General features: G+C 37.4%; 1 protein-coding gene across 1 annotated transcript in view; it reads left to right on the top strand.

Annotated features, from left to right (window-relative positions):
- Positions 1-15294, top strand: part of tex264a (testis expressed 264, ER-phagy receptor a) — a 61422-nt gene that overhangs the window by 3133 nt on the left and 42995 nt on the right. The window contains exon 2 of the mRNA XM_079884650.1: positions 13197-13418. Coding sequence (XP_079740776.1) covers positions 13197-13418 — 222 coding nt within the window. The remainder of the gene's footprint in view (positions 1-13196; positions 13419-15294) is intronic.

A 15294-nucleotide genomic window follows, 5' to 3' on the forward strand; every position in this document is an offset into this window, starting at 1 on the left:
TACCACCTGGTACTTCACTCTTTTGTGGTACTGCCATAGCGTTTCTGTTAGGGGAAAATGAGACGTGACATGAAAATTATAAATTAAATGATATGTTTCTTTTCCAGAGAGCTAGATTAAAGGGTTGCTTTGCCCAAAATGAACATTTGTCATCATTTACTCACCCTTATGTTGTTCTAATCTTAACCATATAATTTTCTTTCTTCCATGGAACACAAAAGGAGAAATTTAGCAGAATGTCTGAGCTACACTCTTCCGTATAATCAAAGTGAATGGGGACCAAGGGATGTCAAGCTACAAAAGGACAAAAAAAGCATTATAAAAGTAGTCCATGCAACTTGTGCGCTGTATTCCAAGTCTTCTGAAGTGATAGCTTTGTGTGAGGAAAACAGACTCTTAATCTTGCCTGACAGCCGTTCATTCACTAGATGGAATCGAGCAGCTTGGACATCTCCTGTTGTGTTCCACTGAAGAAAGAAAGTCCTATGGCTTTCAAAAGATGTGAGAGTGAGAAAATGATGATGGGATTGGCATTTTTGAGGGTGAACTATCTGGATGTTTGCACTGCTAAATCCAATAAGGAAATGCAAAATAAAAGCTCAGCAGAGCATAAGGGTGTTTCCTCAGTGCTGCATAAACTGCCACGTTAGCTTACTCGGCTTAAGCTTGTCTCAGTGGAGACTGTCAAAGCAGGTCATGCCTTCTGGAAACCAGTACAGTATTTCCCTATCCACTAGATGGTGGTACAGTGTAAAGAACGTAATTTGCAGCAAAAATGGTCAAGATCAAGCCTACATGTATGGAAGTCTAAAATTTGCAGGGCTGTTACTTTTAGTATTCATTTCATGAGTACAGTGACGCCACATCATACCTGGACACTTACACCCACATAAAAATGTATGATATTGTTTTAGATAATGTTTTTTAATTCTAATAATTATTTTTTCTTAGTTTTTTGTTGTCAGTCATGTACATTAGGATTTTGTTACATCTTATGTTGTAAAAGTATGTTTATTGCATCATTTTAGTGTCGTGTGTTACCATGATGGTGTTTAGCGTTTGTGCATGACACTGTGTACCTTCTATTACTAATTTATCAGAAAAGGGCTGTTGGATTTACTGGTTTCTTTTTCTAAATTACAGTTTAAAGGGGTCGTGAAATGGAGAATTAAAATGTTCTTTATGTAAAAGAGGTGACTCTAAAATAAAAATATACTGCATGTTAATATTCTTTTCCACCCCGCCCGGATTTGAAATCGGGAGAATCGTGAATGCCCTTTAACGTGCGTAATCGTCGTACTGGAGGTGTGTTCTAAACAACTCATGTCTGTCGAGCGATAGATATAATAGAGCTGCACGATTGATCGTTAAAAAAATATCACGATCCCGATTCAAACACCCATGCGATCTTATTCCTTAATGACAATGATTCAGCTTCTGCCACTGATCCATTGAGAGCAGTTGTCATGTATAGGTATCTTTTCAGACAATAATTCTGTGTTACAATAATTCAAATTATTACAGAAGTATTGGGATAAAAGTTTATAGTTTAAGATATAAAAACTAATTTCTACGGTAGTGATCAAAATAGCTTGACGCTTTAAATAACGATTGTATCATTTACATCGTTACGCCAGTAGTTGGCGACAAGTGACTGTTAAAACATGTTTTGAAAAATATTTGTCATTGAATCATTCAAGAGACTCATTTAAAAATGCTGATGCTTCCAGTCTTTATGATGCTTTACAAGTCTTTATGACTGAGTGATTAAATCATTTATTCAAATCATTTTAAAATAATTATTTAAAAATGACATTTATAAATTACATACATTTAAATAAAATAAAAAATACATATTTTTAAATAGACTGCAGCAATTAAATCAGAATCTCTATTAAATTACGTTATTTTGTTTAGTTATTCAGAATCGTAGGAGAATCATGATCTCAATTTAAATATATAAATTGAATCTCAATTTATTCAGAATCATGCAGCTTTACCATAGCAACCGTTGTTCTCTCAGTGGATGTAAGGAAACTGTACTTCCAAAAACTTTGCATAACCTTCCTAAAGATCTGAGCATTATAAATGCATGGCTGAAGTTTAGTTTTTTTTATGATGTACCTGTGCGACTGAAAGATAAAGTTTTCATTTGTTCTTCATATTTCACAACAGATTAATTATTCTCAACATGCCTCCAAATGTGTTTCCAAAACATCTTTTATTGAAAGATATGACAGTGCCTGCCAAGCATTTTGTCCTTGGAGGCAACGCAGGTAAGTACATTTCTGTCATGACAACTCTCAGAGAGTTTGGCATGATAATAGATATAAGTATGGTAATGGATATGGCAATGTTGATGTATTTAGTCTTGGCGGAATAGATCTGCTGCTGCTGCAGAGCAAGTACAGAGACTTGCTACTGCCAATACATTCACAAACATTGCTGTGAGCAAGTAAGACATGCTGCTGATGCACATGTAACAAACATGAAATAACTTGTGTAGCAGATCTATACAGGTGGAGCTGGGGAAGGTGGAGGGTTTCTGAAAGCGCGCTGCACAGTGCTAACAGTAATCACTACCGTATTTGAATGTTGAGCTGCAGCGCATTGGCCGTGATGCAACAGCAACCAATCAGCTGCACTATGTAGATATTGATGTGATCGCTACCAAATTGTGTTGTGGACCTATCAGTCTGGACCATCTAGAGTTTCATGCCAGAACATCCAGTGTAGACCCGGTTTTACAGTGTGTTTGTGATAAACGTCAAACCAGCGTTTAACGCTATTAAGACACCGAGTGTGTCATTGTTTGAGTGTTGCTAGAAAAATCCAGTTGCACCTCACTGCAGTACACGAGATCCAGGGGGCGGAGTTGGATCCAGATCTAAGGGGTGGAGATTGGTAGGTTTAGGGGTGGGTTTAGGGATCAGGGGGTGGAGATGGGTAGGTTTAGGTATATGTAAGGTGGGAGGAGTTGGATCTGGATCCAACTCCTCCCCCTAGATTTCGTGTTCTGCAGTGAGGACCATCTCGAAAAATCAGTACATGCCCTGTTTAAAGGCACAATATGTAACTTTTTTGCTTTAAAAATAGCAAAAATCACTATATCTATGTTATATATTTTTTTTAGTTGTGTACTTACATTATCCCGACTGTTTCCAAAAACTTTCAAACCAGGAGAAATTTGTAATTTAATTCGAAGACACGTCCCGTTTCTTTATTTCCATTTTGTCGCCGTCAATGGCGTCATATCCGCGTTGTCCCTGGTTTCCGCTCGTACTGCCATAGCAACCAGAGCCCTCTGATAGTAACCAAGGTGACAGACGTGGACAACTGTGTAGTTTGCAATTGTTTTGTTCAAACATTATCGACCATGGCAAGCAGACTTTGGATAAAAAAGGAGAGCTAAAACAAGAATCAATATCAGCGCAGTGTTTTCGAGATGCCGAGAGCTCCACGTCCGAGACTTCGACCGCTCCTACATGTACTTTATTAAACAGGTGAGCACATTTACATAAAACTAATCAATGTTATATAGTTCAACAATGATAAAATGTTAGAATATGATCTGTATGTTATTCTAATGTTGATCTAGCTTACTGCTAGTCTCATACAGACAAGCTAACACATAAATTTCAACACATTTAAGTGCAGTTTAGTGTGATAGATGTTAGACCAAGTGAAACAGCGCTGCGTTATCTCACAAGTTTAATTTGTCGAATAAACTGACCTGTAAGTAATTCTGCACTCGCGTGTAGTTCGGTAGAATGAAATGTCCATATTCCTTTTATATCCGCAGGACTCGCGTCGCGTGTGGAGCTGATAGCTGTCTCTTAGCAATCCCGAACTGCTTCATATCACAGTCATGATAAAAGCATCGATGTATTCAGTCATCCATAAACATTAGATCGGTCGGCTTGACGTTGACGACAAGATCCATAATTCTTAGCAAATGTTGCGTCATCAAACTACGCCTTTGTTATTGTAAGAGGTTAGCGACCCCTAGCGGCGAAAAAAATTACATACTGTACGTTTAAATGTTTTCTGCCTCGTGATCTGACTTGGGCTCAAACATATGGCTCTATCACAGTGCTTATCTAAGCACAACATTCTGTAGAGGGCGCGAATACAGTGCGATGGCTTCAATCACAGCAGTGGGCATTGACTTCCGTTTATTCCAGAGGTAACGCCCCTTGAAATTGAGTGTTTTTTTTTTCACTGAGAGTGGAAAAGTAATCAAATTTTGTACTTTTTTTGGTGCAAAAAAAATTAGCAAACTTTACAACTAACCTTTTAGAAACATAACCTTGAGAAACATAAATTAAAATCTAAAACTGCATTTCATGACCCTTTTAAATTGTAAAATGCTTAGTTGCAGTTGGTGATTTTGTTCTTAGCTACATTCCACCTCAAATCCAGATAAAGGTTTGTAATGCTGCTCTACAGTATTTTGGCTGCTTTCCCAGCTGTATAATGTAGTCTGGCATCCGAGGGGGATTTGCAGTGTTTATTGTCTTTGGTGACAGTGTTGGGGTTTTTGATTGGCACTCTCACCTTTTAGTGTCCAGCCACTGTCTCCCCTAAAGCCAATTAGCTTCAGATCTGACTATGATAGGTTGTTAGCGCTCGCTGAGGTCACTGTCCGATTTTAATTGGCATAATGCTCTGTGCTTATTAGCATGCTCAGCTCTCTCGCGGGAGGCAGGGGTTGATATGGTCTGTTTCAGAAGGTCAGCTACCAGCGGATCCAAAGTGTTTGAGCTTGACAGGGTAAAACAGAGGAATTCACTCTTTTGAAACATGCTGAGAATGGCTGTTCCAAGCTTGTCAGTGGCAAAACCTCTGAGTTATCTTCAGCATTATCTTCTTAGTGGTTCATACACAGCACCTTTACCTCATGAGCTTAGCACAGCTCAGTAATAGTAAAAATACAGTAGTATTTCCAATGATGGGCAGTAGCGTTGCTAAAAGTAGCAAAGCTATATGGTTAAACTCCTCAAGGCTGCATCATGTATTTGATGAAAATTACAATAAAAACAGTAATATTGTGAAATGCTATTAATTGAAAATAACTGTCTTCTATTTTAATTAGGGTTGTCAAACGATTAATCGCAATTAATCGCATCCAAAATAAAAGTTTGTGTTTACATAATATATGTGTGTGTATGGAGTATAATTATTTTCTATATATAAATACACACACATGCATGTATATATTTAAGAAAAATGTGTTATTTATATATAAAATGTTTATATATAATATAAATTATATATAATATAAATATATACACAGTATATACATGCAAATATTTCTTAAATATATACATGCATGTGTGTGTATTTATATATAGAAAATAATTATACACCGTACACACACATATATTATGTAAAAACAAACTTTTATTTTGGATGCGATTAATCGCGATTAATCGTTTGACAGCCCTAATTTTAATATATTTTATAGTGTACTTTATTCCTGTGAATTTTCAGGAGCCATTACTCCAGTCTTCAGTATCTCATGATCCTTCAGAAATCATTCTTATATGCCGATTTGGTTAAATCATGGTACATTTATTTTTCATAATTTTTTGACTGATAGAATGTTCAAAAGAACAGCATTTATTTGAAATGGGATTTTTTTGTAAAACTGTGAAAGTCATTACTGTCACTTTTGATCAATGTAATGCATCCTTACTGAATTAAGTATTAATTTCAGATGATGAAAGCGGAAAAGCAAAGTCATTTCAGAGGTGGAGTTAGTTAACAAACACATATTTGTTAAGAGAGTAAATGTAGTCAGTTTTCATGTTGAATGGTCTTATTTTACAAGGCTAATGGCAATAGTTCTGAAAGCATTAGCAGTCAGAAATTGTATCTGATTTAGGGAAGTAGTACAAAAACTGTTAAATCAACAAATCTGTTGTTAATTTGGTATTCTGGTCCATTTCTGTGGTTGAAGTTGTTGGTCATAGCAACGTTTTGGTGCTTTGTGAAATACTGACTCAAGTGATGGTTTGTGACTCATGCAGGGTATTATGGGACGGGGAGGAACCTCAGAGGTGAGACAACTTTGACTTTAATCTGTTATGCTGCGTTTGAACTCTCAGTGGTTTTTATATTCAGTCACCTTCATTAATTCCATTTGGCCTTATGATGTACCAGCATGAAACCAGCTTATTTATAACCGTTTATAAATGGAAGAGCTTATTCTCTTCGGGTGGTTCATTCAACCCAGGTGTCTAACGTTCAGGGCTGACTGAAGAGGACGTCTTTCAGTTTTTATACGGCAGTCAAAGCGAATCAGTTGTTACTTCTGTGGAACTCAGGCTTGATTAACACTTCACAGAATCTCTACACTTAAAGGGATAGTTCACTTTGAAATTAAATTTTGTTATGTTTTAGCTTACCTCAAGGGCATCCAAGATGTAGGTGTCTTTTTTTCCGCAGTAGTTTCAATTTTGATATTTTTAGGTCAAACCGTTCTTGTCTGTCAGTCATTTAATGCAGGTCTGTGGTCACTGTCTCAAAGAGCATGCACAGAGTCCAAATTAAAACAATTCCCCATCGTCCAAATTAAACAATTCCCCATCGTAAGTACACATTGATGGCCTAAGACACGAAATGAGCGGTTTGTGTGAGAAAACGAACAGTATTTATATCGTTTTTACCTCTTATACACAGCCACGTCCAAGTGATCTGAGGGCGCGCGCGCATCCTGGTGTGTGATGTGTGCGCAGACTCGTGCATAGATATATACACTAGATGTCGCCTTAAAGACATTCGTTCCAATGAACTGCCGTCGACAAGGCGACATCTAGTGTATATCTCTGTGCATGCTCTTTGAGACAGTGACCACAGACCTGCATTAAATGACTGACAGACAAGAACGGTTTGACCTAAAAATATCAAAATTGAAACTACTGCGGAAAAAAGACACCTACATCTTGGATGCCCTTGAGGTAAGCTAAAACATACCAAAATTTAATTTCAAAGTGAACTATCCCTTTAACACTTAATCTATAATGGAAGTTTATGGTAGAAGCAAAGAGCTGCGTTAAATCTGGCCTACTTTGTCCAAAGTTAATAAATTAAATCAGCGAATGAATAAAAAACCTTTATAGCTATTTCACAGCACATCAAGTCCCTATACTCTGTTCTACACTTTCATCTTCTAAGCAAAAATCACTCTGACATGGGTTTATTGTTCTCCATGATATATTCTGTTTTGTTTTTTAAGTCAAAGAATTCTTCACAGTCAATCATTGAACTAGTCCACTATATATATCTACAGTATACTGAAAAAATAACATATGAGACGTATACCATTTCATAAATCTAAGATGAATAGAAATATACATAAAAGAGCTTTTATTTATGGCTTTATGACATCTGGTTAGGACACGATGTAGTAAGTACTGTCAGCAGGATTCTTCGACCCTCTCTGAGCAGTTGTGTCGTCTTTCAGTTCATCACCTTTGAAGCACTTCTGCTTCAGCCATCAAAGCGCAGCTTTCACTCAATTTCAAGACAATTATTCAAACTTCAAATCGCATGCTGTGAGCATTGTTCCCAGTTTCATCCATAACCCGCAGGAATTGAGGACTATGATAGTTTTGTGGAATAAAGAGTTAGAGTTAGGCTGTTTATTTATTGAATATCTGTCAGTTACTTCACTGAAGAACTGTTTTACATGTACACCTTTAAAAAGTTTCGGGTCAGTAGTACGAAGTATCTAATGCCCACAAAGGCTGTGTTTATGCAATCAAAAATACAATAAAAACAGAAATATTATTACAGTTTAAAATAACTGTGTTCTCCTTAAATATATTTTCAATTATAATTTATTCCTGTGATGGCAAAGCTTAATTCTTAAGCATCATTACTTCAGTTTTCAGTCTCACATCCTTCAGAAATCATTATCAATGTTGAAAACAGTTAATATATTTGTGGAAACTTTGATAATTGTTTTTTAAGATTCTTTGATAAATAGAAGGTTCAGAAGAACAGCATTTATTTGAAAGATAATTTTTTTGTAATAATTTTGTCACTTTTATACAATTTATTGCAAACTTGGCTGTCTAAAATGATTAAAAATGTATTCAGAAACCTTTGAATGGTAGTGCATGCATATATCTCTAAGAAATATAAATGGTGTTTGGTGGACATGACCTTAAACCAGCCCAATTATACAATGTTTCCTTAAGGCCGCCTAGTCTGACGTGTTGTTTTGGATAAACAATCCGCTTATGAAACATGCTAATACATTTCTGTTTACTGAAACATTTGTTGGGCTATGAGCTGAGCTGATCCCTCATGTTCAGCTTTTTTGTACATTATTATCCCTTCTGAAGATGCATTAACACAGACCAGGGGAATAAAGTTTTTTTTATGAGGAAAAAATACGAAAGGACGGAGGGATGAATGCTTTCTCCAGAACGGCTCTTTGTTGTCTCAGGGCAGTGGTTTAAAGTTTAGGGATTAACAGGAAGATTGACTTCACATTTATAAGCATTTGCAGTGCTGAACCTTCATATTAATGGTTTCTTCTCCTTTTCATTATCTGACGTGCTGAACTTTCTGTTCACATCATGACAAAAGAAAATCAACCAATCATGGGTGTTTTGTCCAGCTACTAGCAAAATGTCCTACATGCTTGACTTTTGAATGCCAGTCGCCCTCCTCTGCCTTTTTTAATTAGACTGATGGCGTGAATGTTGCCTTGAGCTGGGAGTTATGATTAGTTATAGCCTGGTTTTGCGAGAGCAGTGGATGACTGATGGACAGTCATTGTAGTTCCAGGCGCTTCAGTTTAGCAGTGTCAGTCAGCTAATGAAGCCGGAATCGAGTGCATGCAAGGTGGACCTCACATTTCTCTGATTTATGTCTCAAGCTGATGTTAACCATCTTTAAATAATAGCCTGAGCTATCCATCAGCTTAATTTGAAGCATGCATTATTAAGAATCAAATGAATCAAATCCAGTTTTCCTAAATGCTTCATGTGAAGGTCTTGACTTGCAGTGCAGGGTTTCGGGTTGTCTGATAAATGCAAATACCAATTATTTGCTCTTGTGGCCCTTTTCAATGCCAACTCAAATATTATCCAAACTAGGCTTTTTTTTTTTTTTTTTTTGCATACTCTATTTTCTGCCCCATTAATTCTGTCCAAATTAGCCCCTACCAAACATAGCACCTACGCTTCCCCAGAAATGCACCATCAGTTTCAATTTCATTCAGCATGGGAGCCTATACAACATTTGAGGACATTCAGGTCAGCTAATTATCTTGAGGAACTGACAGGTTATGCATATTCATAGTTCTGTGCTAGTAAAGTTTACTAGCAAGTTCTCTCTCTCTTTCACAAAATTCCATTTATATGCACCAATACCTAGTCAAACACAGCAATTTTTAAATAAAACTTTGATAACATTTTTAATATATTAAAATATATAAAATATCATTTAGGGACTTGCATGAAGCAAGTCATTGATTAGAAATTGTCTGGTTCACAGAAAATAACTGAATTTAGCTAATTAACCGAGAACTCGAACACATTTTTGCAATTCATGTCCATCCATGTTTAAGAAATGTCATGTATAATGCAAGCCCTTCTGGAAGGGCATTATTCAAGCTTATTTAAAAAACAGTAGCTTAAGGCTTGTCCACAAGTGTGTCATTGCTATTATTATTTAATGTATGCAGGCTAGCTGTTAACCTAATGTTAAATATGCTGGTAGTTGCTTGTTGACCTGGATAGTGTTTTTTTTACTTGCCATGTTGCTTACAGCCTCCTTTTGCTTGGCTGTGTATCTGCAGTCGAATCACAGAATGCTCCCTCCTGTAAGTTAAATTAATGCTTTGAAGCTTGATATATAATTTTAAGCCCAACTAAAATTTGTAAAGACAAACTGCATTTTATTATCTGTTCTGATTTATACTATACCTTCAGCTCTTCTTGGTGGCCAGCAGAGGTCTCCCCAATGCTTATTCAGGACTTAAATGTACTTCAGTGTACCTGTGTCATATGTCCACTACCTGATTTGTTATATATTTATTATATTGTTTAGATTTTTGCTTTTTAAGGTTGTGTTGTTGTGCTTTGATCTTCTGCCACTTCTGTTACAGTGCAGAAATGCTGTGAGTTTGATGCATTGCTATTATGCATGTGGTGTGAAACAGGCCTTGCAGTTCATATAGAAATTTTAGAGAGTAGGACACAGATAGGACTCGTGTAGAACTTGCCTATGTGAGAGAGTTTGCTTTACACAGATAAATCATTCTTTAAGTTCAGAGTTAGACTGTTGAGTTCTTTGCCAGATACTGTCCTGATCTTCTCTGAAGTAAACTCCATGAACCTTTTAGTAATTACACACCATACAGGTTTCAAGAACATTCCACAGGAGGTCTCCGAGAGGAGCTTTACTCTCTGTATGAAACAAGGCTGCATATATGATTAAATATAATGAGGAAGAGGCGGTTTGTAGCAAATGTAGAGCTCCATCAGGTTAAATTGAGTGTGGTTCCATACTGACCATGAAAACCCTAGTTCTCAAACCTCGGGTAGTAAACAAAACCATGACATTTACACTGAATTCACTATCTGTTTCATTCATATGGCTTTGTATCCTCAAAACCAGCTGGCAACAGCATCGTGAAGCCCTAAGATATGGAAAAACTGAGCATCGTGAAAGCATCGAGAAGCCATAAGATATGGAAAAACTGTAATATCTCAAACAGTAGAGCATGTTGCTAGCATGAACTAATAAAATGTATGTAATACCTTGAAGGCAATGTGTGTTTGCGTATTTACAGTAGTACTTAAATATCGCTATTTATGACTGCACACACACACACACATGCGTTTGGCAGACATTTTTATTAGATGTTTAAAAAATGTTTCAATTGTGGTTTATACAAAGCTCCAGATATCAGCCTGAGCTGCTTGAGTGGAGCTGGTAGTGTACCAAGTGTGTTAATTTTGGAGCGTAGTCTGATGATTCACTGTCTGTGAATTATTTATCAATGTCTAAATGATCTGGTGCTGCTAATTTTTGCTAAATCTTGTTGATTCTGCATCTGGTTTGCAGCTTCTAGTATGAAGTAGGCAGATGCCTGTTGAATTTTCATGAGTCGCCTCTTGAGCCAAGGCTGAGCCGCCTCACTCTCTACAATTATGCAGATCTGATCACCTTAGGGACTCCTGGGGTATTCAGAGAGCTTTTGCCATTTCTCCGCCAACCCTTGATAAAATAAAAAAAAAGCAACACTCTCCCCGACCTGCACGCTCCATAAACCATGTGTTAGCCGTGAGCAATGCCGAACGTGGCTGTGGGGGGGGGGATTCCCAGAAGTCCTAGCCCCAGGAGGATGGAGCTGAGGGAGAGGATAAGGGTTGGGAAAAATGAGAGGAGTCAATCCTTGTTACATGTCTGCTAATAAAAAATTACCACCTTTTTATTGTTGCAGAGCCTTCATCTGTCAAAAAACGATGGCCCTTGCAAAGCCGAGCAGAGAATTGCTTTTGAAAATTGCTTTTCCCTGCAGCAGGCCTCTGGAGGGAATACCGAGAAGAAGCCGAGCAAATGACAATGTACTGCGCTTTAGTGGTCATCTTGGATTCCTGAAGGCAAAGAGTGCATTCAAAGACTGTTTCCTACATCATTCCGTTCCAATCATGAGTATTCTATGCATTCAGGGGATTAATGAAAAAGATTGGTTTATAAAATGTGTCTGCAGTGCCATTTTTAGCCTGGCTATTTCAGTGTGTTGCGCATTGACCCCTGAATGCGAAGATGCATAACATGGCATATTGGTTCTTCTCTGGATCCATGTGGTCGCCACAACTCGAGAACCAATTACGCTGTAAAAGAAGGCCTTATCGAGCCCATTAGTGTGCGTAGTCAAATCTGGGGCGACTGCCAGGAACGCTGATCGTGAATTCGCTTCCTTTTCATGGACGTCTAGAGACCAAATCTTTTCGGTTATCTTTGATTGGCAGTGTGAAGATTAGTTGGTTTGTTTGAGAGGGCTTGTGGGTATTATTTGATTTGGTAGTGCATTCTTTTGTTCGTCCACATCGTTTGGGTGATTTATTTGACATAAACAGACAAACAACAAGTGAAGGGAAGTGTATGTGTAGGCCTTCTTGCTTCTAGTAATTGCCTGTTGTCTCTTGGGTGCGCTGTCTGGAGAACTGCCTGAAATTCCCACTTTATTTGCTGACAGTTGTGTAGGACAGCAGCATTGGAGAGAGTTCTGAATACCATCATTAGTCCCCGGCTGGAGAAATAAGATCTTCGTGCTGGGAACAGGGACAAAATGCACACAGAGGAAAGAAGTACTGCAGGGTAGAGAGATGAGTGAGTCAAAGAATGGAGGTGGAAAAGATAGACGAACCAGGAAACAGGAAAAAAATAGGCTTAAGAAAAGGATGTAGATACATTTAGCATGATATCGGTTTCTGGTGCTCCTGTCAACCTGTTGAGAAGATCATCTTTATCGTCGACGTGAAGCATTCAATCTAAATTACGGATGTTAACTACATATTGAATCATTCACTGTAGTGGGCAAACATGCTAGATAAGTAATTAGAGGTCACAACTTTATAAATGCCTTAATTGGTTTGTCATGAATGTTTTATTGGATTGCTAGCTCCAATGCTCATGTGATTGTGAGGTGTTAGTCCTACCATGAGACTTAAACCTCTTGGTTGTTTAATGATGTTAGAGGTAGATAGCACTGTGATACATTGCAAGAACTTAGACAGTAAGACACCATCTGACCAACCACAGACCGCTGTGCTTATAATGCATTTTGAGGCAGTTTTATCTGACTTTGTTGAAACCACAACAATATTGTGGGGCAGAAAATGCTGTGCAAACTTTGTAATCTGACCAGAAATACTGTCCAGAAATACCAGTGACTATTTTTTTCCTGAAAACGTTTAATGTAGCGTTACTATGTACAGCACAGTTCAAAAGTATGGGGTTAGTTATATATATATTTCTGAAGGATCATGTGACACTGAAGATGTAATGATGCTGAAAATTCCGCTTTGCCAGCACACAAAATAAAATATATTTTAAAATATATTCAAATAGAATTTAAATTGTGTAATATTTCACAATAGTACTGTTTCTTTGCAGGTGCAGTATTCAGCACAATCTGATGTAATCTGTCCCTCTTTGTGTTTCAGACTCAAGCAGATCAGTGTCGGTATGTAGTGGGCAGTATACTGTGTGAAAATGAAGAGAAACCTGATGAAGAGCTACAGCATCTGTATGAGAAATACGGCTACAAAGTCATCTCCTTCCCAGAAGTCACCTGTGCCGTAACTTCCTCGTTTCCGAACAGATGCACTCTGTCCCCCGTCTGCGGCGCTTACAGAGTCTACCCTGAACTACAGCAGTATATAAAGGTATCAGTCATGCTTTATCTATCTATCTATCTATCTATCTATCTATCTATCTATCTATCTATCTATCGTTCTATCGTTCTATCGTTCTATCTATCGTTCATCCTTCAGCTTATGACAATATGCCGAACTTCAAATGGTCAGAGTACAGCGCTCTGCTTTATTCATTGTAATTTCCATAGTGCTTTACACGCCTCACATCACTAGTGGTCAATATCAGGCACATCTAATGGAGGACAGCATGTGAAATGTATAGCGAGGAACACGTAAATGGGAAGAAACGGCCTTAGTAACTTCTGAATGGACAGATAACTGGATAGAGAGATGAAAAGAGGCTGTTAATGAGGTCAGTTTGTGTGAGCTTGCTGGTTGGTGTCTAACAGCGTGAGTTCAGTGCGGTTCAGTGCTGTGAGATAATGTGATGGATGATGCGCTACTTACCATTTGTAAACCATAATGACGTGTGAAACTTGAGGTGTTAATTGTATAGGTAGGTGTCACTTTTCTAGTGCTAATGCTTTTCTTGTGCTCTATATGTACACTAGCAACCAGATAGCAATGCCTTGGCAACCACCTACAAGACATTTGCATTGAGGTGGCTGTGTATATTGGGTAACCAACATGGAATGCACAACCAAAATTGGCACCCTAGTGGCTCGCAATATTGTTGTGACAATCTGTCCTAGTTGAAGTGCTGGCGCAGGGGAATCTCATACAGTTACAAAGCAGTCTGTACCAGATGCTCACTTATTTCACTACATAAAAATGAATTTAGTCTACTAGCTATCCATTAACACAATGAATTTCTGTAGTTAATGCATCAGCATGGCTCCAGACTGTGACTAAAATAAACTCAAAATAAGCCAAATAAATATTTGCAACAATAATTTATAATGTAGTTGCTGTCTGGAGAACTTTCTGTCCATGGGCACTTTCGTCAGATTCAAACTGCTAACTGGCCAGCAACTTTGAGGCTGTTTTGTGAATCTTTTCAACTGACTGACTCATTAAAAAGAATTGGTTAATCAAACATCACGACTCGATGGATAATTTATTAGAGTGGGTCTTATTAACCGGTTGTTTTTTAATGAGACTTAAAAAAGATTAATGAAACAGCCTCAAAGTTGCTGGTCAGTTAGCAGTTTGAATCACAACTCATCCGGATTCAGTCAGTGACTCGTTCAGGGCTGCGTCTGCAAGTCAAGGTAGATTGTGTAGATCATTGGTGACAATAGTTTTACCATATACTTAGGCTTACAATTCTTTTGGTAAATAGAACCCAGAGCCATTACTGAGTTCACAATGACTATCTCATGAGTCATTTTTCGTTTATGATTCAAAATGATATACTTTCATGAGACTTACTTTAGTCTGCTTACTGAATGGTTGTTCATATGACAACATGTAATTTAAACATTAGTTTTGTTGTAGTTAATTAATAACGGTATTCTAAAAAACAAAAACAAATTTCATTTATTTCAAAATATTATTATTAATTAAAATATTTATTTTTAATATTATATATTAGCTACGTTTACTTAGACACTTTTTTTTTCATTCAGAAGGAAATCATTCCGATTGGTGTATCCGAACATAGTGTTACATGAACACTAAATAAACTGATCGGGTTAATGTGCAAGCTTCAAATCGGATTTGATCTTTTGAGTTTTGACTCACGCACACTACAAATAAAGAGTTTGCGCATACTAACCATCATCCTGCCATCTCTTCTTTTCTTTTAAAAATCAGACTTAATATTTATCCATTTTGGGTCCTGATTAGGAGAAGAGTAGCAAAAGAAGATTTGTGCTGTGCTGCTCATATTTATTAAGCAGTAAAAACGCCCCTTGCCATGGCTAAAAGTCTGTGGATGAGAGTC

This window comes from Squalius cephalus (genome assembly GCF_949319135.1).
Source record: "Squalius cephalus genome assembly, chromosome: 10".
NCBI lineage: Eukaryota > Metazoa > Chordata > Actinopteri > Cypriniformes > Leuciscidae > Squalius > Squalius cephalus.